Source organism: Prinia subflava, chromosome 11 (assembly GCF_021018805.1).
Source record: "Prinia subflava isolate CZ2003 ecotype Zambia chromosome 11, Cam_Psub_1.2, whole genome shotgun sequence".
Classification (NCBI taxonomy): domain Eukaryota; kingdom Metazoa; phylum Chordata; class Aves; order Passeriformes; family Cisticolidae; genus Prinia; species Prinia subflava.
This window is the reverse complement of record NC_086257.1, coordinates 17,057,289-17,085,043: the sequence shown is the minus strand read 5'-3', so window position 1 is coordinate 17,085,043 and position 27,755 is coordinate 17,057,289. Positions and strand designations below refer to the sequence as shown.

The 27,755-nt window shown below is 46.0% G+C and overlaps 1 protein-coding gene across 2 annotated transcripts; it reads right to left on the bottom strand.

Annotated features, from left to right (window-relative positions):
• Positions 1–366: 366 nt before the first annotated feature.
• On the bottom strand, positions 367–27,755 carry AP2M1 (adaptor related protein complex 2 subunit mu 1). 2 transcript variants are annotated; one of them, XM_063407918.1, is made up of 12 exons: positions 27,616–27,672; positions 26,664–26,728; positions 17,389–17,501; positions 11,777–12,042; positions 10,294–10,376; positions 6,122–6,257; positions 5,884–6,025; positions 3,493–3,612; positions 2,846–2,981; positions 2,038–2,135; positions 1,797–1,908; positions 367–1,482 (listed from the first exon to the last, which is right to left on the bottom strand). In XM_063407918.1, exons 3-12 carry the CDS (start codon positions 17,460–17,462, stop codon positions 1,348–1,350), a joined length of 1,302 nt encoding a protein of 433 aa, XP_063263988.1. In that variant the 5' UTR covers positions 17,463–17,501; positions 26,664–26,728; positions 27,616–27,672; the 3' UTR covers positions 367–1,347. The 2 variants fall into 2 exon arrangements, with proteins under 2 accessions (XP_063263988.1, XP_063263987.1); XM_063407917.1 differs by lacking the exon at positions 26,664–26,728 and having other exon boundaries at positions 27,616–27,755.

The window sequence follows — 27,755 nt, the reverse complement described above, 5'->3', positions numbered from 1 at the left end:
CAAGTTAAAAGGAGAAATGGCTTTTGAGATTTTTTTCAGGTGTGCACAAAGAAAGATGACCAAGATTCTTTTAAGCATGGCTGGGGCACAGGAGCCTGACTTACAGGGGGCTGGGACACACTCCACCAAGTTCAATTCAGCCCAGCTGCAGCCCCAAGGAAAGTCCAGAGCATCCTCCTTTCTCCAGGGAGCTGCAGCACTGGCACAGCTGGAAACAAAAGCATCACTTGTCCTTTTCATCTACTAGCCCCCAAGCAGCCCAGGGCTGGGGAAGCAGCACAAGCAAGTCCCAAGACACTGTGGCACAGGCTCAGGGCACAGCCCAGGCTCTTGCAGCACCAGTCCCAAACAGCAGCGCAGGCAGCCTTCTCCATTCTACATACTTTATTAGATTCAGAGCTGGACAAATCACAAAGTGTACAAAATGGAGACCACACTACCAGAAGCAGGATTGTGGGTTGCAGCAGCATTCGTATGGCCCAGAAGCATTTGGTAGAAGTGTGGAGAGGGTAGGATGGGTCAGGGGGCTCTTTGTGCCAACTGCATTTGAGATTCCCCGAGGACAGACCCTGCTCACATCCTGCCAGAGTTCAGCTGACCCACACACCCTGGGACGGTGGGGCCATGTCTCCAATTTGTTTCGAAAGGACAGACTGGCTCAGGCCAGCAGTGGGTAGGGGTAAATGCTCCAAGGACCTGAAATGCTGTGCCACCCACATACACATCAGCAAGAGCCTCAACCCTCATCCTTTTGGTCACAAACCTTCCCACGGCAGGACTCTACACTGAAAACTTTGCAAGAAATAAGGTGGTGGTGAAACCTGCTGAGCCCACCATCTCCTGTGGTGGGGGCCCAACAAACTCACTACCCCAGACATCTCAGACTGGCCAGCAACATCTACCACAACAGCAATAGCTAGTACAGAAGCCAGGGTAATTTCAACTCAGATTTGTCCAGTCTATGTTTAGGTCTATTCTACGAGTACATATGCACAAGAACTTCAAAAATACTAGGATATGATGCAAGTAGTGAGACACCAACAGAAGAGGAGTTTAATGGTGGACGTTCCCTAGAAAGATCACGAGAGGATGGGAGTTAGACTAGCCCTTGCCCCCCCTGGGACGAGGAGCAGGAGGCTGACGGCACCCCTGCACACGACTGGGTTCTGAACTTCATCTGCAGTGTGGGTGGTAACTGAACACGGGCAGGCAAGTCCACTCCCGGGGTGAGCCACAGGGTCTTTCAATCTGCGTCGAGGGGCCAGGCAGACATCTCTGAATGTAGCTGAAGACTGAGGAGAGGCAGAGCATGGCTTGGAGAAGACGGAGCCCGCCAGCCTGCTGGGGCTAGCATCTGGTCTCGTAGATCCCACTCCTGCCGATGTACCTCACCCATTTTATCACATCGTGGTCACTGTAGTTCAGCTTTGGCTCAAAGACTTTCAGGTAGCGCACCTTCAGCCCAGAGGGTGCAAATGGGACCTATTGTGAGAGGAAAAGGCAACAGAGAGCATTGGAATGGGGTAAGATGCTCTCCGTAAACAAACTCCAGAGGAGCCCCGGGCAATGCACCTAGAAATGGACATTAGGAGCCACTGTTCCCTTCCCCACTCCCTGCATGCAGGGTGCCAGGCTCCTGTGGCTCTAAGAGAAGTTTTCTTCCATGAGCTTTGCCATCCAGCTGACCTCACCCGTCAGCTTGTCACAGGGAATGCTCACACCTGTGTAACTCCCAAGAGGGACTGACAAAGCTTCTCCAAGGTTGGGTGCATCCTGAAAGGCAGACAGGTACTCACCTCAAAGTTCATGGAGATGGGAGGCCGAGCCCACTTCTTCTTGTCATTGGTGGGCAGCAGCTCAATCTCTGCACTGATCTGGGATTCCTTCATTCCAGCCATACGTTTTATCCTATTGGAGAAAGCCCAGAAGTGAGAAGGTGCCAGAGTTTATGCTCCCTTTCACAGCATCATCTCAAGGCAGACAGGAGCACTAAACAGCCACTGCCTCACCCAGGCCTGCCCCAACGTGCTCACTTACTTCCAGACAATGGCATTCTCACTGGCCTTGTATTTCGCCTTCCCTTTCATGCAGATGACTTGCACTCCACTGGTATTGAGGGGCGTTGGGATCCGGACCTGGAAGGCACAGTCTGGTAAACAGGGGCAAGGAGACTGCAGCCTCGACACTCTGGGCAGTCTCAGATGGTCTGTCCTGGACTCCCTGGGCCTCCTCTCTCCCAGCTCAGTGCCCAGAGAACATCAGCTATCACAAGGCACCATAGGCTAGCTCTCCAGTTTCTTGCTTTGAAGTACAGCTTCACAGTTCCATAAGACACAGAAGTCAGTAAGGAACAGGGCAGAGATCTCCATGCCACAGGAATCCTGGCTGATGTTGCAAAGATGAGCTCAGGAAGGATGCCAGGCATTGCAGCAGGCTCTGGACATCCCAGCCTTGCAGCAGTATGTCCTCTCAGATGGGGACTAAGCTGCAAAGCCACCCCTAGCCTGTCTTACAGAGCTCATAGCCTGCTGCCTGTCTGACATACCATCAGATCATGCAGACAGAAGAACATGAAATTTTCAGTGGCTGAGAAATTAAGCAGAATGAGGCCCTTGCCAAGGTGGCTGTGCAAATGAAAACAGCATTCACCTCTCTGTTCTACAGCAGCTCCCTCCCACAGCACAGCAGCACCACAGATCTGAGAGATACTCAGTTCACTTTTTTAGCCCTGTTCAAGCTTGAAGACTCATCTGTGAGGACTCCACCACAGTGGACATAAACTAGAGGTATGATTTGCAGGCACAAGATATCACAAGAGACCAAGATAGGTTTCTTTTTCTCTTACCTCTATCTTCTGGGCCAGCAAGGAAGGTTTGAAATTTGATTTGATCACCACCTTCACTTCCAGCTTGGTCCGGCCCACCTCCCGCACTAGTGGGATCACACGGAAGGGAAGGATAATGTCCTTCGTGGTTCGGTATCTGCAGGAATGGAAGCTACAGTGAACTCTGAGAAGTTAACTCCCTTATGCCTCCAACTGTATCACTCTCCTAAAGAGATAGCCGCTGAATATAGCAAACAGCTTGGAAACATCAGCCAGAAAGGGAAACATCCCAGAAGGAAACAGCAGTTAAGATCTGTGCTGCTGTAGGGCAGAAATGGTTTCTCGTGTCTCAAGTTTTGTATCTGGTTCCTGCCAACAGCCTTGTTCAAGGACACCAGTGTTAAACACTAAGAACAACAGATACAGCAAGCTCGAAAGCAAGAAAAGCCACATCCAACAATGGTTGTGGCCAAGAAAACTAAACGCAGCTGGGCTTCCACATTTGTAACAGATGGATTTGTGGGACACACTACAGATTCCACTCTGAAAAGGTGGAAAGTGTGTATTTCTTAAGTGCTCAAGGGCTGCAAGTCTGCCTGGGAACAGCAACACCACTGTAGCAGCAAGCAGATGCCAATACCAGCCTGTTCAGCCCCCAGCCACAGTACCTCATGAGCTCAAATTCTCCATCTGGTGGAATGAAGCTGATGCTCCTCTCGGAATCAAACTTGCTGAGCCTCACACACTGGTGGAAAGTGCAGTCATCAATGGCAATTGACTGTTTGCCGCTAAAAACACAAAACACAATTAGAGAAGCACAAGCTGCAGCTCTGGTATCTTGGTGCAGTTAAATTCTGTCCAGGCAGAAACTACTCTACAGAGCATGTTGCCATCGCAGGTGTCCAGGAAATGGGGAGGCAGGGAGAGATTTAGGGGACAGCAGCCTCTTGGCTCAGACTTTCCTTGTTTTACCACCACAAAAATTGTATTTTAGGAAGCTTGTTTGAAAGAATTTTCTCCCTCCTCTCCCCAAAGAGGAGAGAGCTTAGAAGAGCACCCTTCTGTCACAGCCAGCAACACAATGCTTGGGTCTGCCTGCCAGCAGCACTCAGTACTGCAAAGACAACTCTGCCAGCCCAAGTCTTCTCACAGCACAGTTCAAAGGAGAGAAAACACTTTCCTGTCCACAAAGCTATCCCACTGCCACACAGCCAGGAAATGCCAGGTTCAGAGTCTTCCTGTTCAGAAATCTCTTCACAGCTGTTCATTTCCACACTGACAGCAGGTGGTTTGATTCTGAACCAAATCGTCAGAACCACGATATTGTGACGTACAAGTCTGTATCTCTCCTAAAAATCTAAAGAGCTACCACCTGTCCATGTAGATGCACCAGGGTAACCTGCCAGCACTGAACTTGTGCCAGCATTAATTCCTGAGAATACAGGTCCTGGGCCAAAACTCCTCAGCTACTGAGAGGGACCAGAAGGCAGGAGCAACAGAAGAGGCAGCAGTGCTGAGAAGGTGTATCACTATGATATCTAGGCTGCCTCAGCTGCGGGAAGCAACAGGACAACCATGCCAATATGCCAAAACAGTGTAAAACTACAGCAGGTTTAGCTGTCCTAGGAACCACCACTACCTACACAAGGAGGAAGCAGACTGACTCCAAGCTGACTGGCAGTCTAGTTACACAACCACCAGTGGTGTGCTCTGTGCTTCAAGTCTTTCCTAATCTGTTGCCCAGATGACAACCAACATTAGCCAACTAATTTCTGTGTCTTTGGAAAACAGCTGGGAAAACCCTCTGCCTAGGACTGCTCCAGGTCTCAGGCAGCAGTCAGGGTTGGCCTTGCCACAAGCCAGATCCCAAAAAGCAACTGACAGCAGCGGTTCCTCTTGGTCACCTCATAACTAAATGCTTCTGGAGAGTAAGATCTCCAAGCTGGAAATGCCCACTGGATAATCACAGCTAGCAAGACCCACCTGCCAAGAATCCCTGTTCATCTTACTGCTACTCAAAATGTAGCACATTTACTGGCAAAGGCAGTTAGCACAGAAGCTTTGGGACAGTGTACTGACTCTTCAAGGCCTGTGCAGTTGATATTTTCACTAGAGTAAATCCTCACTGGGCCCATCAGCCATCCCAGGCTCATCTATTTTACTAGCTCAATTCAGATAAAAGAAAGATGGCTTAAAGGTGACAGTGAAGCGATAGCTCTTGGCTTGGTTCTGAGAGAAAAGGCAAATAGCAGCTCAGTTCCATCTACAGGAACCATCATGGAAAGTGTCTGAGACCCAGGTTACATGCACAAGTCACACAAAGCAAGAGACAAGGGGAGAGCAGAGTGCACACAAAGCTGAAGCAAATTATCTACCTTCCCAATTCACTGGGGGTCAGCAAAAAAAACAAACAAAAACAACCAAGAGAAACACAGATGAGTTGCAAATGGTTAGTGAGACTAAAGTGGCAGTCCCGTTGCTTTTATCTCTTCACCCCAAGCAGGAAAGCTGGAGAAGGCGTTAAGAGCTGGTTTTAGCTTTAGTGGGTACTGACTGAGGTGCAGCTGGGAGGGAGGGTAGCTGGGCTCTCGGAAAGGATGTGCCTCCTATTCACACAGCCACTGTAATCAGCAGGAGGGGCTTCCCCGGTCTTTGTTCTACTTTGTGGGAACAGTCCAGGTAAAGCAGCCAGATGGATTCTTTCACTATTTCTTGGGAGCACTGCTACTGCTTTTATGATTAGGAATCCCTGCATTGAGCAAAACTGCTAGATACAGATTCTAGGAAAATCCATCTTGGGGAAGTGTTTCCAGGTACAAGAACTCTACACTACAAACTATGTCTGAATCTTAATATTTAAAGAGCTGTAGAGAAGCCCTCTGTATTGAGGCCTTCAGGCTGGTAGCTTGCATGCCAACTGATCTACCCAAAGTTAGCAGTACCACCTGAAGGGAAGAAAAAAACCCAGCCTTTTGTCTGTCATATCAGAAAAGCTATTATGGGCTGCCTTTTCATAAGAGTCCCTGGTGGCAAGTGGTCACCAGGTCCAAACTTCTTACCTTTTCCCCGTTTCATCTGCAGTCCCTTTGCCCTGTTTTTCAATGACAATCTTGTCATTCATGCCAAACTTGCACTCTGGCATTCCACTCAGGTAACTCTTCATCACCACTCTACCAGAGACATGGGCACTCAAAACCTGACCTGGTTAGAGAAGACCAGAGTTCAGAACACTTGCAAGAATCACCACTCACAAACCCTGAGCAGGAGAAGGATGCCAGCTCAACACCCCCTACTCACCCTGCGGGGACATCAAGAGATTCACACTCTCCAGCACATCAAGAAAGAGTTCGTTGCGACGGTATTTGATTCCTTCACGTCTCCATCCAATCTGTCCAGTCACTTGGCTAGTGATCTGGGACTGCTCCTCCTTGGTCTGAAGAGAAGAAATGACATCTTAGACATAAATAAATTCCTCTAAATATATTCAAAGACTAAGAAACCTTGCTCTGAATCCAAGAGCAAACACTTGCCATTTATTACACATAAACACTTTTGTCACTCAGATATGAGTGCCCTCACACTTCACATGATTTGGTCATTCCCTCCTCAGAACATCAAATTCTATGCCTAACCAAGAACTGCCCATAGCAACGGCAGGGAATGTTGTTCTGTTTTGTTAGCAAGTCCATTAGGCTACCTCTTAGTGCAGGGAGGCATGGGATCCATTCAAATCATGTCTCAGGCTGTCACATCAATCCACATTAAGCAGAGAAGCTTAACACAGATTGATGTAGCAGTTCACACCCTTATCCAACACGAAACCCCAGGGTCACAAGACAGCTAACCCAAGGCCTGTTCTTAATAACTGCAGTCACAAGAGTTACATACCAACACTAATACAAAATGCATCTAACAGCACCTAGGCTCTACGCCTCCAAAAAGCACCAAGGATTATATTGAGAGGCACAGAGAGGTTTCCTACCTGATGCTAGAGGTGAGGTCCAGACACACGCAGAAAGTCAAGAAGTAGTGTACAGTAGCAAGTGCAGTGTAGACAGGGTTAACAGGCAAGCAGGTCAATGGCAAGAGAAGGGAGGAAGGGAGAAAGAGGCATATTAGGCTTAAGGCTACCTGAGGACAGGAAAAAAGCAGGTCAGCTCTTTGTTAATTAGGTAGCTAATTAGCACAAGCAAGATGAGGGTTTTGACCTTTAGCTCCCTGCAGGAAATCCAGCACTCCAAGCGGTGAAATGAATTTTCAGACTTGGCCATTACTGACAATCCAAACACAAGTGGAGCAGAGGGAGAGACACGTAAAATACCACTCCCAAAAAGGTTTCTATGCAGAGCAGACTCATGCTAGTGTTCCTAATACAAATCCTGGATGTCTACCATGTCACAGATGCCCAGACTATGGGAAATACCAGGCACTTTGGGTCCTGTATAAAGTGGTATCCTTGTTAATTCTGCTCTTCCACCACAACTGCACAAGACACAAGTGTGTTCTCCCACAGCAGCCTTGTAGTAGGCCCACAGGGTGGCAGTACATGATCTCAGCTTCACACATGCTCTTGCCAGACATGGTCAGTTCCTGAGCAAGCACAGCCACTGTCGTATCATCTAAGAGACAGAGTTTTATGTTCCCCTGAGCACTGCCTAGGGAAGTGCTCAATTCAGACCACAAAGTACCTCTCTTGTCTGTCCCACAAAAAAAGCACTGCCTTGTTCAATGCTTTGTTCAGGCTTTAGAAGAACACATAGATTTAACACCCAGTGCTCTGTCTTCCAAAGGGACATTGATCACATGATGACATTCTCATCTCCTGCACCAGCACCCTGACCCTACACTTACTCTGTAAAGTGACTGGATGGATCTGGAAGCAGCTGCTGAAGCTGAGATCACCCAGCAGCATGAGTATTCCCTGAGAGGCACTGAAGACACCTGGGTCTGGAATTTCTCAGGAGTGGGTGCTTCCCAGGGCTGGACAAATAAGTCAGCTAAAATGGCCCAACAATACCCACCTTGTGCTGAGCTGCCAGCATGCTGACCAGGTTAAAGATACCCAGCTACCAGCAGTTTTCCTGAAATCTTCCAGCTGGTGGCAGCCCTCTGTCCACTTTAAAAATTAACACCAGCATTTTAGCACTAAAGAATATCTGTGGTTTGGGGAAACACTGTAACTAGGAGTTGACCAACTCACACACCCAGAAATTACTTGGAAGGGATAAAAATGACAGTGTACATGTAGTTAATGAAGTTTGGACAAAGGCAGATAGCATCTTAAGAGTGAGAACAGTGCATGAAGCACAGCTACCTCAAGCTGTAGGAGCAAGGTTTAGCCTGTGTTGGAAGAAAATACTCAAGCCAATGGCTGCTACAGGACATCAGCACAGCCTGCAGTCCTGCCATCTGAGTAGTGGGCTACTTCAAGTGTAGGGACTAGAAGTAAAATGATGTTGCATACCAACACCTTTTAAAAGCTGTGTGGCACGTCACTCCATTCTCAGAGCACACAGCTGTTTCCTTAGCAAGCAGTGCAGCAGTTTCAGACACACTTTCAAAGAGAATAAAGCAGATCTCACAATTTGAAGATCACTTGCCCTGGAAAGACCACTGTAGCCATACAGGGAGGGCATTCAGAGCACAGCAGCTCAGTATGCCTCCAATCTTCCACTGAGAACAAAGTCAAAAAGTCGAATTTGGAAAGTCTGCCATTAGTGGATTTTGCTCCTTAAATTCCTCAGGACACAAGCCCATGGAAAACAAGGTAGGGAACACAGATGGTAGACCATTCAGACTCAGATTTTGGTCCTGGTACCTGTGTGAACTGGCTCTAAGTCAATGAGGAACTGAAGGCTAGAAGTACCAGAGAGCAGACAAGGAAACAAGGCAGGTACTGTTTCAACTGGTGCCCTTGCCATCCTGTGTCTGCAATGGATTACCTCTGGTTTTTGAACTGGGCTGCACAAAATTCCAACATGGACTAGAAGAACTGCTTACTTGTGTAAAGCTGAAAGCCAAACTCCTCTTTGTAAGGAAAGGACTAAACCTGCTGTTGAATTAAACATGATGCCGTGATGGTGGTTTGCATACAAACAGCACAAGAGTTTGGTAAAACCAACAAAAGCAAAAAAAGACCAAGGGAAGGAAGTGAGGGGGGTGGTTAGTTTCGAGTTTTTCCAGGAACAGGAGCTGAATCAGCTATCTTCAGTGCTGACTGCCCAAACTGTCAGACTGCAGAAGGGCAGAGATTTACACCAGGACTCGTGATGGGGACTGAGACCGGATGCACTCACATCTGGCCACGCTGCAAAACAGTTTAGTGTTCTAGCGGGAAATACGCTGCTCAGGGGCAGCTTCGCTCTCACTTCCTCTTGAAATGCAGTTAGTCTTGCTACTAGATAAAAAGTTTAAAAAGGAACTCTCAGTAAATCAGTGCTGATGAACGGAGTTGAAACAGAGCCTCCAGAGACTGACCACTGCTAACCTAATCAAGAACAGTCACCATGCAGGCTCTTGTTTAGCCCTTTGCTTCTGTTTGTACCTGAGGCTGAAGCTTTACTGTGCCACAGACTGCCTCACTATAGACTCCTAGCTTTTTTTTCCTAACTCATTCCTATGCAGGGGAGAGGACCAACTTTTAGGCTAAGTCCTCTTTATTGACCTGCACAGCTGTGTCAGATGGACAAGGTGGACAATATTCCTTGGGAACATGAGAAAGAGACTATGAGTTTCCACTGAATTCAGAGATTAAGCATGAGCTTATGAGACAGGAAGCCTAGTTTTGAGGGCTGTACCTGGAGATTAAAACTAGTTTAAACACATTCCCCAAACCAGTCCAACTAACCATCTTTTTCCCAACAGATTCTTTATCTTCTAACTCCATGTAAACTTTGTTGCAAGGTTTAATACCATGCTAAAAGCACAGCAGAGATTCTCATCTCTAACCTAAGAAAGCTCAGGCTGTACTGACGCTGACCTGCAAGGATGTTACAAGCAGAGATGAGCTTCCTGACTTAACAGCAAGGTTCACAAAGCTGAAGAACACTTTATTATAAGGCAGGCTTGAAATCTTGACAGCTCTGGTGGGGAGTAGACCTGCTCAGTGAGATTCACATGCAAAAGAGCTACTTCTGGTTCAACAGGTAGATTTGTTTATCCTCTCAGAAGCTGACGCAGAGCCTGAAGCCAGCAATCATATTTACATTCAAGGGACAGACATCATCCTAGCTCTGGGCTCTTCCTCCTGCATCTTATCGTGTGCCAGGGAACATGAGCTAACAGTGCAGGGACACCTAGAACAAGGTGCCACTGAGATACACCCCTGTCAGGATGTTCTCAATCTACTCAGGCACCTTCCTTCCATACATGTCAAATGGTTAGATGGTAACTAAGACCATACTCTCTTGAATGGGCTTAGCAAAAATTAACCAGCAGAGCAGTGCTGTACCCCAAATTCCTCTGATTACCTGACTCTTGATGCCTTGCTGAGTGATGAAAGTCTTCAGGGCCCCTGTTTCAGAGTTCTGAGGATAGCCAAAGTCCAGGATTTCTACAGAAGGGTAAAGTTCAGAGCTTTAGGTTAGTTCAGAGCTACAAGGTATAAACACATCAACTAGGCTAACCATCCTATAAGGAGAAAGGCAACTAGTGCACAGATACTGCTTACACATTGAATTTCTGGGTAAGTTGCAGCAGCATTCCTTACCAAGAGAAAAGAATCATTCTTGTTACACTGAGTTCCTGGAGCAATACTTTGGAGATGAGGGGTGATGGAAAGCTGTGCAAGTCATGAATTTGCCAGGTTTTAAACACAAGCACACCTCAGGACTAAATATTAACTAACCCAGCCACCTGCACAGGGCACACTGAGTTTTTTCCAAAAACATTCAAGGGACAATAAAGAGTTTATCCAACACCACGGCAATTTTATCTCTGCAGCTTTTTAAAAAAAGTTTTGTTCTTATGAAGATGTAATAAAATCCAAACCCTAAAACAACAGCTGAGTAGTGGCACTGCAGGATAACTGTAGGAGGGAAACAGATGTTAACTACACACAGTACACACCTACTCCCCTCAAAGAGGAAGGGAACAATCCACAAGAGATTTAGAGGGGAAAGAAGACCACTAACATGATGCTGAGCAAAACCACACTGGGCGGTTTGATATCACTGTGCCTGCAAGGAAACAGCAGTGACTGACCAAAGCAGAGAACAGGCAGTCTCTTGGTCTGCCCTGAGGGAATAGGGAAAACATCAGTCACTGTGATCCTTGGCTAAGAATCCCAGGACACACACATGTGGTGCCTTGTCTGGAAAAGAAATTGAAAGGTAACTAACACCAAGTGCTCGTGATATGTGAAACGGGCAGCTCAAGGGCAACCTCCACAAACAGGCTGATATCACAGGCAGCTGAAGGGACACTATTCTTAATCTACGGTGAAATTTGGAGCTGTATCAGTGGAGGAGGTAGGGCTGGGACAGAGCACATTGGGTTTTGTTGATTTCCTTCTGTTCAGAATTGAGCCCAAAAAGCAACTTACTAGGGGCAATCAATTTAAACCTGGGGTGACTGCTTCCACACACTGGTAGAGCCACCTGGGGACCAGCTGGCCTTAGAGGTGCAACTGACAGTCCTCTTTATATACCTTGGAGTAAGAAAAGCCTGACATCTACACAGGATCCCCTCAGAAGCTGAGCTCCAGTACCAGCTGTCTCAGTTGTACAAGTGCACAGCTCCCAGCATTTCAGGGAAGGGAATCAACACAAGGCTATGGGCTTGAGGTACTATTCACATTTGCAGTACAAGTGGCATTAGAAAGCCGAACAAGTAATTTTCAACTCTACCACACATATTAAAAATACTTCAAGGACTATTACTACATCATACTAAGCTAAGGATTTCAGAATGATCAAGTGCAATAGGCCACAGTATATAAGGGAAACATCTCACCATCCAGCAGCTCATAGATCAGCACGAAGTTGTTCTTTATGTTCTCCTCACTGATCTTCCCGAAGTAGGCAGTCATCACGTCACACATCTTGTAAAGAAACTCGAACACCATGGCAGCGTTGACATTCTGCTTGGTGACAGCAGCCAGCCAGATGTTGGAGCGCTTGACATGGAAGAAACTTGTGCGGGCGATGTTGGTGACAGGCGAGCGCACCTGCTGCCGTGCGTGGATGACATTGACGCGGAACGCGTCCACGGCATTGCGCCTACGGAAGCACCACCAAACACAAGTCAGCACGGCGAATGTGAGACCGGCTGGCTGCACAGTGCTGCTTACGCCACCACGGTCAGACACTGAGCTACACACACCAAGCTCACCTAGGAGGGTGCCTGGGGATGTCTCTAAGAGGGACAAGTGAAGGCTCTGAGCAGAGTTAGACACTAAATTCTGCACAAGTTCAAAGGAGAGAGAGTGCTACTGGTCTCTAGGGAGCTTTGGACTACAGTGTAACTGTAGTCAGAAGGAGAAGCAAACCTCCATCTGGAGTAAGAGGGCAAAGAAACTTTCCCTTCAGTTAATTTTGACAGCATTCCCAATTGATTGTCATAGCTGGAAACAAACCCATTAACAATGTATGGCTCAAAGGGTGCAGTTTTGACCGAACATCTAATTATTGTCTATTCTGCATGCCCAGGCCTTCACACTCTTGCCCCAAAGCAAGCTGTAGTCTCCCAAGATATGTGTCAATGGCAGTTGCTCCCAGACACACAACCAAGGAAAAAACAGCAAAATTTGCCCGGGCCACCCAAGAGATGTCAGTGCCCAGGTACACTCCAGAAGGGAGCTTTAGTTCTCAGATCCAGCTCACCTCCATACTCCACACACTTTGGAGGGTAGGCTCAAAACACCAGGAGGATTAGCATCACCACTGGCTTCCCAGTTACATGTCACCTCAAGACTGCTCTGCTTCAGAACAGGTGTCTTGCATCCAGACTCAGAGTCCCCACAGTGCAAGGTGTCAGCAGTACTGCATGGTCCAGGACCATTTACAGTCAAGGGTTCTGCCCCGTGCTGAGAAAGTGCTGTGCAACCTGACCATAGGTGCTGCCTTCTTTGATCCAAACTGTCTATACACTAGCAACGGGGGAAAAAACCCTTGTTACACACAGATTCCAAATGACATTCTGGATGCCAGCTCCTGCACACTGGTCTCCTTATCCTGTAACTACAAGTCAGAATAAACTTCCCAAATTAACTCCACCAATCCTGAGAATACAGGAAGGAAGCCTAAGTGCTTTATATGACAAGACCAAAACTTAAAGCAACAGTCTACACACAAAGCCAAGACTCATTTGGTCGTGTTTTACTACTCATACTCTCAGACACTCTGTAGAACAGGGGGCCTGACTGTAGCATCAAGGCCATGGCAGTGATTATGCAGAAACATGTTTGAGAGCAGACAGTAATATCATCCTTGCAAGCAAGGATACAGGCATACAAATGCTTGCAAGCACTGAGGGTTGTCAACAATCCAACACACAGTTCCAAGTTAGAAAACAAAGGATATTCAAAGGGACATATGCTACCACAGCAGGTGTTTGCTCCTTGAAGGTCTGGGGACATATGTGGAAGTGTCATCAGTAAACACGCTCCCCCATAAGCAAAATTCTGGCTTTTGAATACTTCTCAGGTTTTATTGCTCCAGAAGATTTGCAAGTTGGAATTAAATTAATATTTCATTTCTACTTTAGTTTTTCCATAAGAAAGTAATTTAATCTACAATAAAATAACAATATCTAAGAGCCCAAATCCTCCCCTCCAGTAAGACTTGCAAGGAAAGTCCAGCTTGTTCTAGAGCATTAGCCCTCCTGGCCTCAAGTTCTAACTCGCTGAAAGTAGCACCAGGACCAGTCACCAGACTGGTGCACACTAGAGGAGAAGCCTCAGGTCAGGGAGGCCTTGCTAGCACACCAGGTGCCCACTGTGCAGTGCCAGTCGTGGCCTACCACGCGTCTCTTACCTATTGCTACAGCAGCCAATGAGATGGGATGGACAGAAATGGCGCCAGCGGAGAAAGGAGGAGTGACAGCAACAAGAGAAAGGGTTAGAAACACACACACAAGGCACAATGAATCCAAAGAGATAAGAAGAGACCAAATAGCACCCCCTCCCCCTGCCCCTTGGCACAGAAGGCCAAGGTGATATTGGATGAACAGTAACAAGCTACAGCAGCAACGAAGCCCTCGCAAGGTACAACACTGACATGCCATGGTCAGGCTGTCAGCATGGACAAATTTGTGTTTGGCTGAATTTTAGGGCTAACTGGGCATTTGTCCAGATGAGCTGCACCTGTATCGCAACAGTGATACCCAGTCTGCTCTGCTAACACAGGTAGCAGGCCTTGGTGTGGAAAAACCCCAAAGCCTCAGTCAGAGGCATCACTTGGGGACCACAGAGTATCCGGTATCTTCATCCCAGTCTGCCTCAGCACAGGGCTACAAGTCTGGGTGGGAATTTCTATGACAGTACTTCTCATTTGAAGGTGTTTGGGTCGATGTTTTCTGGTTTGGTCCAGCCAACAGGAAATGCGGCAAGTTTGATAGAGCTGGAGCACATCTGGAGAGATAGGGCACATCCTGCAGATTCAGACACTGCTCTATCCAGCTTGCACTTTTTCCTTAAGGATCAAGAGCCACGAAGCTGACGTGATGTATTAGAAGCTCAGAAACACCTATTACATTTAATGTGCATGCAGTTTGTCATGTAAGCTGCTCAGTTTCACATAGCTTAAGTTCTATTACACAGCTGCATTCTTAAATGCAGGTAGGTTCCCCATCGTCGAAGTCACTGAAGAACGCGGCACCTGAAAATTACGGTAGAATCCTCCATGGTATCCTGAGTTATATGCATGTTGTTTTGCCCTTTTTTTTTTTTAATAAGGCTGCTTATACATGCAGCTAGCTGCTGTATGGACAGATGCGCTACATGCACCAAAGCCATTCTAAGTTGCAAGCAAAGAAAGTTCAAGTTTTGTGGTACTTCTGCCTTTAAAGTGAAAAGGATATTCTCATTGTTCGTCACTTTGGTCATTACATATGAGCTTTTAATGTGATTTTTAAGGCCCTTAAACTGTGCAAGGGGAGGTGCTCTCATAACCACAGATGAGCTTTAACATCTCCCAGCTCCAAAACTGAGGCTTCAGAATGCCAAAGGCAATGGCCAAGATTAAGGAGCCTTATGAGTCAATCACTCATGAAGACAGGGAGCAGTCATCCTCGTTTCCTATTCAACCACCTCACAAGGGGCATGGTGGGTTCAGCCCCCAGCACTTCAGAACTACTGCTTAGGAACTAAGAACTGTATAGTGTGCTAGAAGTCTATCACTCAGCTGTTTGGTCAGACAGAACTCCTACACAGCTGAGTACAAATGACACTATCATGGCTATTTCTCTCCTTACCTCCTACTGAGTGGTTAGGATATAAAAAATTTTAAGTAGACCTGGCATTAATGCTAATGTTCAGACTAGGAAATGGAAAGACTCTCAGTTTCCTGATTACACCACAAGATGAGACATAGCCATTTTATAACAACTTTTTCTGTAAGACTGCATGTTTACAAAAACATCCAAACCAACACTGAAGGCCTTTTAGAAGAAATCCAGCACCTTGGGGAGCAAGTTTGGTTAATAGCCAATACCAGCTCCACCTAAGTCACAAGACTGACACTTTCACAAGAACTGAACGGATGATTTCACTGAAAGGAACACCAACTCCTCAAGTCCTAGAGAAAATACTGGAATATTCTGGCACTTTGCCAAATGAAAAAGTTAAGATAGGATCAGGCAGGAAATCCCATTTTCTAGTTCTGGCCAGCCAGCAGGAAATACTTTATCACGTACTGAACATAAGGCACTCACTCTGTAAGAGAAATGAGTCAAGATAAAAAGCAACAGAAGATCATATTAAAAATACCTGCTTTACTCCCCAGTTTGCATCTCCACAGCAATAATGCCATTTAAATCAAAAGGCCTTTCTTGAATAAACATCAGTTTGAGAACAAGCTTTTAAGTGTTTCAAGTTTCCAAACCACAAAAAAGTATTTTTTGCCAAAAACTGCAGTGAAACTGTCCCTAGCCCCGACCTGAAATATTCTCCAAAGTTACCTATGATGCAGACTGGCTTAGCTCAGTCACTGTAATACCAGCTTTACAAAGTCAGTCTTGTCATATGAATTGCTCTGAAGAGCTTCAGCTAAGAAGTACTGAAGACTGATGAGAGTTTGTACAGTAGGAAAGAGGCAAAGCATCATAGTCACTGGCTTTCTGCTCGAAATACAATGCTTCCTTGGCTCAGCTATGTGTGGAAGTCCTGGAATAACTCAGTCAACCTTAGAACAGCTACTTCGCCTTAGCTGACCTGGAACAAGCCAAAAGACTTAAAAGCTCATTAGGTGAAGCCTCATTACAGACACTGTGTTGACTACTCCCTTGATGGAATAGTACAAGCCTTGACTAGCTACTAGTTCCACCTCAACTTTTAACCTCCTCTACACAATCCATAACCAGAAGGGATATACTCTTCAGACCAGAACAGTCTGAAGGCAGACTGGCTTGACAGTTTTTTGTGATTTATGGCAACAAGTTATTTTGCAGCACATCCTACCACTAGTCATTGTAGAGACCTGGTACAAACGACTTTTTTCCTAAATTGGCCCGAAGGCTCTCTCTCACTAAACTCTGAATTAGCACCTACCACAGCTCTGCCTCCATCACCTCTATCTTAACCCTGCCAACTTAATTACTAACTTCCACCTAACACTAATGAAAACCCACTAGGAAGAGTACTGTTGTGCACAAACCCCTTAAATTTAGGGTTTTCAGCCCAAGCAGCACCAACAATTATGGTTCCCTACAGCACTATCCGCTGCCTACAAGACCCCATATTTTTAGTAAGATACCCTCTGGAAACTAGCAGCCTAAGGATTGCACAGATCCAGTCTAAGTGAGCATCATATCACTTAGGGGAAGTGCAACATCACACCTATAATCTACTGAAGGTTTTCAAGGCTTCCCACAACTTCAGTTACCGAATGAATGTAAGCTTTTCACACAAGGCTGCCATACAAAGCTGGGGACAGAAAGCCAGCTGTACTAGTACAGCCATAGTTGCTATGAGACTGCTTGCAGATAAAACTTTCCAAGACCACAGTCTCCTGCATGCCTGTACTTGATGTTAGACATCAGTGCCTGAAATTAATTCAGAGCCCTGGCTATAGTGTGTGGCAGACAGTTCTCATATTACTGCTCCTGTAAAGTTTTAGGGATTACAGTGAGGTAGGCTCCCACAGTGGCAGTCCATGCTGCTGAAGCATTTGGAATAATGGCCAGATCCCCACCATCAAAAAGTAAGTCCCAGGTTTGGCTGCAGGCCATCCTTCACTGTGGGTGACCAGGGCTTAAACTTCTTTTTTCTAAGCTAAGCCTAGAGCAGCAAGTTGAGTTGCAGTCTTACATGCATGCACAGCTAATGCAGAACAAAGCAGCTCTGGGTTGTTTACTGCACCAAAATGAGACAAAAATGCAAAAACCAGGGATGCAACAGAAGCACTTACCCGATGTCATCCCGGTAGACGCGAGAGATTAAAACCTCTCCTTTGTGATTATAGATAAACAAGCCTCCGATCATGATGGAACTTTAGTCTTCACTTCCCATGTTGCTTAATACCTGAAGCAAGAAAGAGCATTTATAATTAGGCTGTAGAGAAACAATTTGTAGCCAGGACTGAAGCTGGCACTGAAATAGAAGCTGTCTTACTTCTCATTCCAAAAATCAGCATGGACAGATTAAGCCTCAAGGACAAGTAGCCAAAACATACTCTTGAATGTGAGAAAAAACACAGGCCTGGAACTACAAGCAAATCAAAGACCTCTTACTTCTACTATAAAGTGTCTATCTCCCTAATGACTGAGATACAAATCAGACACAATTCCCAAGTCTTTGTACATGCAGTTCACACAAATGTCTGACATGTCACCAAGCCTATCACAACATGACAGGGGGTTCCTAGCAGCAAGTACATCTCCATTTACTGCCACTTTTACATAGTTCTTACACATCAGTGTAAGGGCCTTTGCTAATCCCTAGCATCATGTAGAGTCACACTTCAGAATTCAAACTGAGAGCCATTTGGCCACTGGAGTGGTCACAATCATGACCCACTTGAACTGCGAGATAATCCCTCAGATGTTACCCTCCTAAACTGCTGATTTTCTCTTTCTTCAAAGGAAGATTGCTTTGGAGAAAGCTACAGAGCTCTCTCCAAAGACATTAGATATTACTGATAGGGTAGACATTACTGATACAGAAGACTTTAAAATATACAGCTACTTCACCAGATCCCATTCCTGGAGTCTTACACACTCCTATTCACTTAGATCAAAGTCAGAACACCCACAAGCAGCAACTGCTTGGTTGGCTTAGTCCCAAGAAGAGAACTGCAACTCTGAGAGGGCAGGTCTTGGGGTGATCACACAGGAACTGCTTAGCCTGGGCACTGCAGAGCAGTAGATAACAACCATCTCCACACTGCTCTTTGGGTGGGTTAGCCTACACCCACCAGCCTGGGCTGGGTGAAAGGGATAGGGAGAGGCCAGCCTAGAGACAGATGCTGACAGTGAACCGATATGTGTCTGCTCAGGAATGCTGCAATGACAGAGTTAAAGTGACCCAGCCTTGGAGCACCTCGAAGGTCAGAAAAAAAAGAGATTACAAAACCAATACACACATCAGAGGGAATAAGGGACTTCTGGATTATCAAGAGCAATGTATCCTCTAGAAGTTACACTCAATAGATTACAGTACCGAAGGAAGTACTGCAGATCTGACTTCTATGCTAAACCAAGGTTAACAGTGCAGCCACTACTTTTAAGTTCAGTAAGACAAAAAATAAACTTTAAATTTCCTAAGCCTTTACACCAACATTTTTGGCTACATCTTGTGAGTTCTCTAAGAATAACACTATTCATACTTCTTTGCTACAGGTCTTCAGCTTCCAAATGACTACTTCTACTTATTAAATGGGGAAAAAACCAGCCCCAAAGTCAGCTAAGTCAAAATAGAAAGAGACAAGCAGTTTTCCCAAAGCTCAGTAGTGAGCTTTCTGGCTTTTATTCCTGTACAGGCAGCAACATCAGCATCCCCACAGCAGAAGACAATCCCACTCATCAATCAAACAAACCCAATTCCTCTGAGTTAAGGAAGTGGATGTACCACAGACTCACAACTCCTTACACACAACACACCCAGCCCTAACAGGCATGAAAAGGTCACGAAGAGGTAACGTGCAGGGCTGAAACCCAAAACATGGAGAATTGAACACAGCTGCCCAACAAGACAGGCAGATGCTGAAACATTTGCAAGGTCATTCACACAGGCCAAACAATGAAAAAAAATGAGAAACATTATGACAGTGAAAGCAATTTGTTGCCCATTCTAGAAAATTCTTTCCTACTTACTAGTTTTTTCACTCCAGGTAAGAAATAAGCATGCGTTTTCAGGCTTCTACAGTGCTGGCTTCCACATTCAGATATGGACTATTGCAATCAAAAGTGAAGAGTTCCTGCATTCTCTTTAAGACTTGCATTGTATACAGCAGCTTCCTGGAAGCTTATGCAACTGGTCAAAGCTGGATCATACGAATCCTACAAACCCTTTCCAGAAGAATCCTAGAAAGCACATCCTAGTCTTAAAAAAAAATAATCTCCCTCTTGGGTTTTAATGCTGCTTAAGTTATTTGTTTCACTATTTTTAGTATAAAGGAAATGTCTGCTTCGATGAGCAACAGGATCAGACATGCAACATACACAAGACAAAGCCTTTTGCCAGCATGACAAGCCAATCATTTTTTGAAAAAGCCTTGATTTGAATATTTACTGCATTACTATAAAACATGTAGAAGATTGCTAATCAAGCTTTGCATTGGAAATTAAAAGCCACCTCTCAGGAAGATCTACAAACTTTTAATGTTGATTGAAATAATGATGGCATGCTTTCTCATATGTTAGGTTAGAGCATATTCTGTAACAGCTTTGCTGAAGTTACAGGCAAAAAAAAAATCAGCATTTTTAATTGATTCATAGTATCAGGCAGCAGAGTCAACTGCTTCCTCATCTTACATGTTAGTAAAAGCATGTTTCATGGAGAGCAGGTAGATCATAATTCAAAGGCTTTTAGTCTTCAAAAGTTCTTCATCAATGCAATGAAATGCTAGGCTTCTTCCTTATACAAAATATTGCAGGAGATAAGTTCAAGCTTCAGATTGCCCATGCAAAGTTAGCTTGTGGCTCCACCTTCACTAGCACATTTAAGAGCTGTATTGGTTCATACTGCAGAGCTACAGGTAAAGCCAAAATTGCCTTTGCTACATCATCCACACACCTCCTATATGTACCACTGTACAACTGTACATCTTGGATTAGGGTGCCATTTTGTAATCCCATCTGAACCTGTTAGGTCTATTTTGCCCTTACTACTCTGAATACCTTCATATCTACACACATCCCACTGCCATGACTACTGAACAGGAATGCTCTTATTGCAAATTCTTGTATGGTACAAAACAGAAGTATGCAGAGACCTGCCACCAACCAGCTGATGTGTGCTTGCTGTACCACACTGACAAAACAACTCGATAATGAACTTGCTCAAAGTCAGAAAGGGGCTGGCTGTGGCTCAGGTTAACACTTGAGCTCGTACTTTTCCCTACTGCTATGGATTTGGCCACAGGATCAGCACCATCCTGACAGTTTGATTTATAACGCAGCCAACCATACATACCTGAGACATGCACGAGCATTATTTCACATGCAGGAGCAGAATGCCTCCATGTAAGTTATGATTCTCCTCAAGTCTGAAAGAACCAACAATTCTACAGCTCCAAAAATTAAACCTGAATTCACATCTAAGTAGAATTTACCTAATGTTTTGTGTCAGACAATTGGTAAAGTGTTTCCAGGTACCACCAAAGTCACATGGGTTGTGACTATAAAACAGTGACTATAAGGAAAGAGTTTAGGTGACCTACCCAACTGTACCAGCTATCAAGCAGTTCTTTACAGTAGCTGAAGGACACATGCAGTATAAACCTCCAGCTGCACCCTCATCTAATGGCATCACAGAACAAAGAGGTCTCAACTATGCAAGGCATTTAACACAATTATAAGATCTCCCCTGTCTGCTCAACTTCTGCAGTTGGGCATCTTGAAGAGTTCCAGGCATCACAGACAGCACAACAGCACCAACACAACTTACAGCAAATTCAGTTTGGTGCAGGGCTGCTCTCTGTCAGCCCTCACCAAGCTTGCCCACGATGGGAGTCCAGGGAACATGGACAACATTCCAGTCTTTTGTTCAAAGCTTGCATTACATCCCTCCAAGACACAAGACCAGAGTGACTACACTCCCTCTCCCTCACAGAATTACTTCCATCAGCTAATGGAAGCATGTCCACACAGCTGGAAACTCAAGAGGTGGAGTAAGTAGCCCAGAGATCTATGAATAGAGAGGAAAGCTATACAAAGGGCACAATGCAAAAGAAAGTTGCTTAAAGCTCAGCAAGAAGAATGGCTCTTCAAGATGACAATGGCTCTCCTTGAAGTAGCTGCAGTGGGAATAAGCTTGCTTTGTTTTGATCCTCCCTTATGTTTCAAGTTTCACAGATACTCCTTTCAACTATTTCAAGGTTACATTCTAACTACACAGAGGATTTTGGTGGTACAGTTCAGACATATCACAAGCTTCCACATATTTTAAAATAATTAGTTTTAGTTAATTAAGTAATTTTTTAGTTTTCTCTACAGATCAGCTATGGAAGTGAAAGATCCTAGTACTTGCAGTGGTTAAGAACTGCAGGGAAGAAGGTTGAAATTAATTTGAGACTGACATTCAGTGACTCATGGCTGCTGAAATCAGAAAGCCTCAGAATAAAAACTCCAGCACAGGAGATGGGTTCATTTGCTCCCTGTGCACTAGCAACATGACGCAGAAAGCATTGCTCAATCAGCTTTCAGTGACTCATTCTGCTCCTCTCCAGTCAGCCTTTTCTAGGGAGCTTGTTCTACACTGCTTCTGAGTTTCCTCAGCCTAATAGCTCACTGTCAGACACAGCTTAAGAGCAAAGCCCACCATTTCTTCAGCTGTTTACACCAAGTGCTTGGAAACCAAGATGACTCCAGCTGAAGCCTTTGGGTTAATGATCCATTAACTGCATTTTCAGAGCTTTGCAGCTTTACCACTCCTGTTTCACTAGCTTGAACATATGGCTGGTAGTTACAGCCCTGTTTTCTACTTACAGTATGGATGGAATTATCCTAGTTAAGATACAGGGATAATCCACATGTATGCTGAATTCATACCAGTTGGTGAGTAATCACCTTAGTTTAGGACCAGCCCTCTCCCAATACACTCTGCATTCTTCAAGCAGCTAATGGGGGAGATATAACACCTGAATGCAGCTCCTCCAAATACCCAAGGCCAGCTGGCCTCCTACTCTCCTGCCAAGTGCTCACACTGCCATGCACTTCCATTTCAACCCATAAACAGAAAAGGAGCATGAAGAACATCATAGACACACCACATATTTATATACATGCCTATACACCCACCAGGAGTTAAGATGACAGGGAAATGACTCATCAAGTGAAGAAGAGAGCATTAAAAAATACCTTTAGAGCAATTGTGGCAAAGTTACAGCATTAAGACAGCCAGCTACAAAAAAAAAAAAGGTACACGTATAAAAACAAAGGCTGGGATGAAGATTTTAATGTATTTCAGTAGTTACATAACAGAAAAGCAGCAGGATTAGCTGGGCCTACAATGACTGACACAGTAACATGCCTTTTCCTAAGAATTACACATACCTGCCTCAAATCATGTCTCAGTGCTCCACCCGTGCAGGGGATGTGCAATAAGCATCCCTCTCTCAAACCACCAGGACAGGCTGGATGAAGCCCCAGAAGTCAGTCTGCAGCAGGTAAGCTGCAGACCATAACCAAGGGAGTCCAGAGAAAGATAAAGGCACAATAAAGCACAGTATCTGAAAAACTGCTTTTGTCCACTGATTCTACCATAGATGGAAAATGCTCTGTTTATTAGGTCTGATCTAAAACCAGGTGGCTCTCCAAAAGTCAGACTTCATCCTTTCAGTGTGCCACCCCCTTGGAACACATGGGTGAAATCAGGAGCTCAGGCAGCAGGATCCTGTTGCTGGACTGCCAGGTTCACATATTGTGGGGTGCAACAAGTGGCTGGACTGGGAGCTACCTAGTGAGCTGAGGCACTAAACCTGCATTTATCAAGTGGAGATAAATAGCAGCTCTGTCCTGCAGTATGTGAGAGCCCAGCCTTCCTCTTCCATTTCCTCTTCATCAATTCTGACTTATAATAGCTGTAGAAAAATGAACAACACGCAGCATGGAGCTTTCTTAGACTAAACAAGGCACACGTAGGGAATCAACTAACCAGCACAGTTTGTTCCTTCTGCAGCTGTTTATCTGCAGCAACTCTTTCAGAACCACCACAGTACACAGTAGTTTCTGTTCACTGCAGCCTTCCATGGTCTCTCTAATTGAGAAGCCACAGCATCACACCAGCAGTAAGACACAACTGCAGTATCAGACATCTGTTCATTAGGGTATGAAAGGCTAAGCTGAACTGTAGCCTAAATCCCAGATACACAGATATTCAAATGAGTGATTTTCTCCAATACCTTTGTCCCATAACCTGAGGTCTTTCACATGACACCACACAGACCATTAACCCTTCCCTGCACCAGCACAGACAGTGGTAACTTCAACCTACACCATAAACGTTGGAACACAGTTCTCTGCCTTTTGTAATTCTATTTGCACAAGTAAAAACAAATGAACAAGTCATTCTGCTCAAATTTGTTGCTTAGAAAAAACAGTGACTTTTTAGTCAGTTTTCTTCAGTGGTAAAAGGAACACGGCTGCAGTAACTCCAGTTTCACATGCAAGGCAAGAAGGACTTGTTCCAGCTCCTAAAGAATTAGGAACTGTCTTAAAGAAACGTGTCACTAGCAGCGTAACGTGCTTACAGCCTTATAGTACCAGAGTCACCATAAATTTGGGGTGTATATTGGTCTGTCTGCCTCAGGAAAGCACAAACACACTTCTTTGTGTCCTTCCATGCCAGCTTCTCTAAGTCCAGTGTACACAGCAGTTGAAGAACTTTTGAGCCAGGCTGGTTTGCTCTCACAGCATCAGCAAATCCTCTGTGTCCTCTCTTCAGAGGTGCAGTGGTGACACAGCAGCTCAAGAATAACTGCTCAGGAGCAATGTGACTGCAGCAGTTCTTAGGCTGCCCCTAACAATACAACTGCAGTTTCACATTATCACCCCAGTTGTGCCAGGATTTGATGAGCACCAGTAGCATCATCAGTGAGCACATCTGTCCATTCATTTTAGGAGGCAACTTCGGGATCAGCTGTACTGCCCTAAGCCAGCTGTGTGGGTGATACTCTTACCACAGAGATACCTGTCCAGAAAAGAGTCTGGCACTACAGGTGGGGAAAATAAGCCTTCAACCAGCCACTGACCAAGGCTGGATGAGCAGATGTCAGGACTGCTGCTCACCTGCAGAGCCCTCTTGGCCACAGCCCCACTGTGAGACAGGCCATGAGCTTCGAGTTTCCTGCACCATCCAGCACAGGGTACGAATAAACACAAGTTGATCAGTAGTGAGCTCAAGACCCAGCTGCTTGGACTTTGTCACTCCCACTCAGGGGCTGAAAGTTTCCTACAGCACAGATATCTCTTAGTTTGAATGCAAACAGGAATGCTGATTTCTGTAATCTACAGAGCACATCCAGGAGACAGCAATCACAAGTCAGTTAATAAGCTGGTGTAAAGCAACCAACCCCTTTAGTAGTCTATTAAAAGCCAGTTTGGGTTCTGACTTAACAGTAAGTAAGACTTCTGTGCATTAATGAGCTTATCTAACTAAGCAGTTCAAGGTACATTAGCTGCTGAGTTCTCATCCAGGAAGAAATCAGGAGAGGTATTGAAGGCAAATCACCAACTGCTGCCATTCCTGCATTCCAGAAATCAGTATGATATTGGACAAGTGACAGCAGTTGAAGCAGGAGCAGAATTAATCAGGCTGCTCTGGCAAACTGAAGTTGTTGGGAAAACTCATCCTTTCAGCTAGCACTAGCCATTATCAACCCAAAAGACTTAAAGCTCAAAACAATGCCATCACCCCACCAGCTAATCTGAGCACCTAAGCTTTGCTTAGAGAGCTGTATTAGCCACTTTCCAGGGGGCCATGGGCTGCACTTGGGTTTCAACAACAGCAGCTTCAATCACTTCATGCTGGGGAAGACAGGGTGCCTAATTTACTTAAGGGGCATACCCTGAGTTAAAGAGCTCCTGAGATAAACCCATCAGTTTCAGAGAAACTGTTCCTATTTTAAACACAATCCCATAAATCCCCATAACCAGTGGGCAGGAAGAGAAGCACGTTCTCTTACCAGGCTCTCCTCCTACAGCCCACTTCTGCATGCCATACAGCACGCAGCTAGTCTTAAGAGTAACAAGAGATACTGACACAGAGAAACACAAGAGGCTCCCTTACTCTGGTAAAACATCACAGGTACAGCATTTAACACACCTCTGCACCATATTTTGAGCCCAACCTGATGTGAACAACCCCCCCCAATGCCTTTTTCTATTTCTACCCATTCTGCCAAAGCATTTCTAAAGTCAGTTTGAACTACTTGTTTTTTACTCTTGAGCTAGAAACCTGAACAGTGATTTGCTTTCTATGCATCTTCTAACAGAAGAGGTTAGAGACACGGAGAGGAGTTTGAGTAAGAGCTTGTATTCTGCAGACCACTAATGGTCTAGGTGCCCTGATGTATCAACTTTTCTCTCACTACTCTTACTGGAGAGCAGATAAATGCATTTCCCATTCTGTGCCTCTGCCTGCAAGCTTTTAGCTGAGCTGCTGATCTCCTGCCAAGATCAAAATAATACATGACTTGCCAGTAACTTTTGACTCAGTAGGTCACTCACTAAAGGAGAGAAGCAGACTCTGCCTCACAAACCAATTATATTTTGGCACCACAGGCCATCCTCCAGTTGGCCCCAGGAACAGCCTTTAAATACTCTAATGGTCTTCAGTAGAATAAGCTTAGAAAACCAGTGCAAGACATTGTGCTGTGACAGACAGTCCTGGCTTTACCTTTTTTTTGACACAGGGATGGGGCAAGAAAAGTTTAACCAAGGTTACAGGAAGCTTCTTTATAAAGCCTGTTTTGTTTAGTGACCGTTCCTGTTCCACGAAAAAAAAGAAAAAAAGAAAGAGACAGTATTAAACAAGAACGCATACCCAGTCCCCTGTGTTTCAAAGAACTCAGGATGTAACCCTTCAGAGCCTCAAGATTCAATTCTCCAAAAGCCAGGACTGTGCTCTTTTGGGAAGAGGAAGCAGCCGGCCATGATACTCTTCAAAGACATCCCAATGCTGTCCCTGGAACATGGCCACTCCACAGCCCAAAGAACACCAGGTATCTTTGTCACTAGATGTCAGTAATATGACATTTCCTACAGAAGAGAAGTGATGCCTCCCTTCTGACAGGAAAAATATGGAAGTAGACAGTTTGGCAGCATCTCTTCAGATTTGAGACTGTCCCTCCAAGCAAAACTCACAGGGACACACACAGCTTTTACTATAGGAAAAAACAGTAGTTATAGCTCTGACAGCATTCAAGTAAATATTGCCCAACCAAACACCACATGAGCCCATATACAGTTAGAAGCCTGCAATACCAAGACTTCCAAGCCACAGAAGCCATACAGACTCACCTACCTGGGCAAGTTCCAGGCTCAGATTTTGGCAGCCTGAGGCTAAAACTTGATAGCAGCTTTGTCATACTAAAGCAAGCACAAAACAGATCATGGACTCACATAGCTTATGGAGAGAACACTAGATCAAGAGCAAGTCATTTCCCAGTGGGGAGAGAAGTCAACTGCATTGGGTGATAAACACAGGCTGTGCTTCTTGCAGTTTTGCTGATCCAAAAACCTAGTCCTAGGAAGAATGGATATGGAAACGCATCCGCAAGAGCCGCTGAATAGGAGCCTGACCTATGCCTCAGAATAAGCAGTTCGGCATCAGCAGCGCTGCGTTCTGCCTCAGCAGGTTTTCCAGGGAGGAAGCAGAGTGCAAGCCATGACCGTGCTAATTTACGTTTGGATCAGTAGTACAGGCAAATAATTTTCGGTGAAGTTTCAGCCCGATCCGACTGAAAAAAACCTTTGCTCAGGCTGACCTGACGCATCGGTGCCGGCCTTCCTGTGCCACACACAGCCCGACCCTATCCCCACCCTCCCCCGGTGGAGCACCGCAGGGCTGCCACACAGGTATTCCAGCCAAAGAGCTAATTAACAGCTGTTAATAAGCCCCCTGAGCCACAAGCAATGTACAAACGAATGATGGGGTTACCCAGCACCCCCTCAGAGGAAGCTAAGGAAAAGCCCTCCCAGGCGGCACCGCTTCTCTCCCTCTCTCCCAGCTCCGAGGGTACTCTCGCGTCCCCCTCAAGGGCAGCCGGCGGCACACCTCGCCCTGCAGTCGCCTCCCCGCCCCTGGGCCTGCAGACCCCAACCCCCAGCCAGCGCCCAGGGAGCCGTCACCCGCAGCACCTCGGCCACCGCCTGGGCGCGGCCTAAGAGCGAGCCCGACCGCAGGAAGCGGCCCGGAGGAGGGACGGGGCCCGCGCAGCCCGGCGGGTAGCGAAGCGCGGCCCGGGACGCCTCACCTGGCACTGCCACCGCCGCCGCCGCTCGCCGCCCCGCGCCCAAGATGGCGGCGCCGCCCCCCCTCACCCCGCGCCCCCCCGCGCACTGCAGAGACGCCGCGCGCGCGCCCCGCCCGCGCCCCGGCACTGCGCATGCGCGT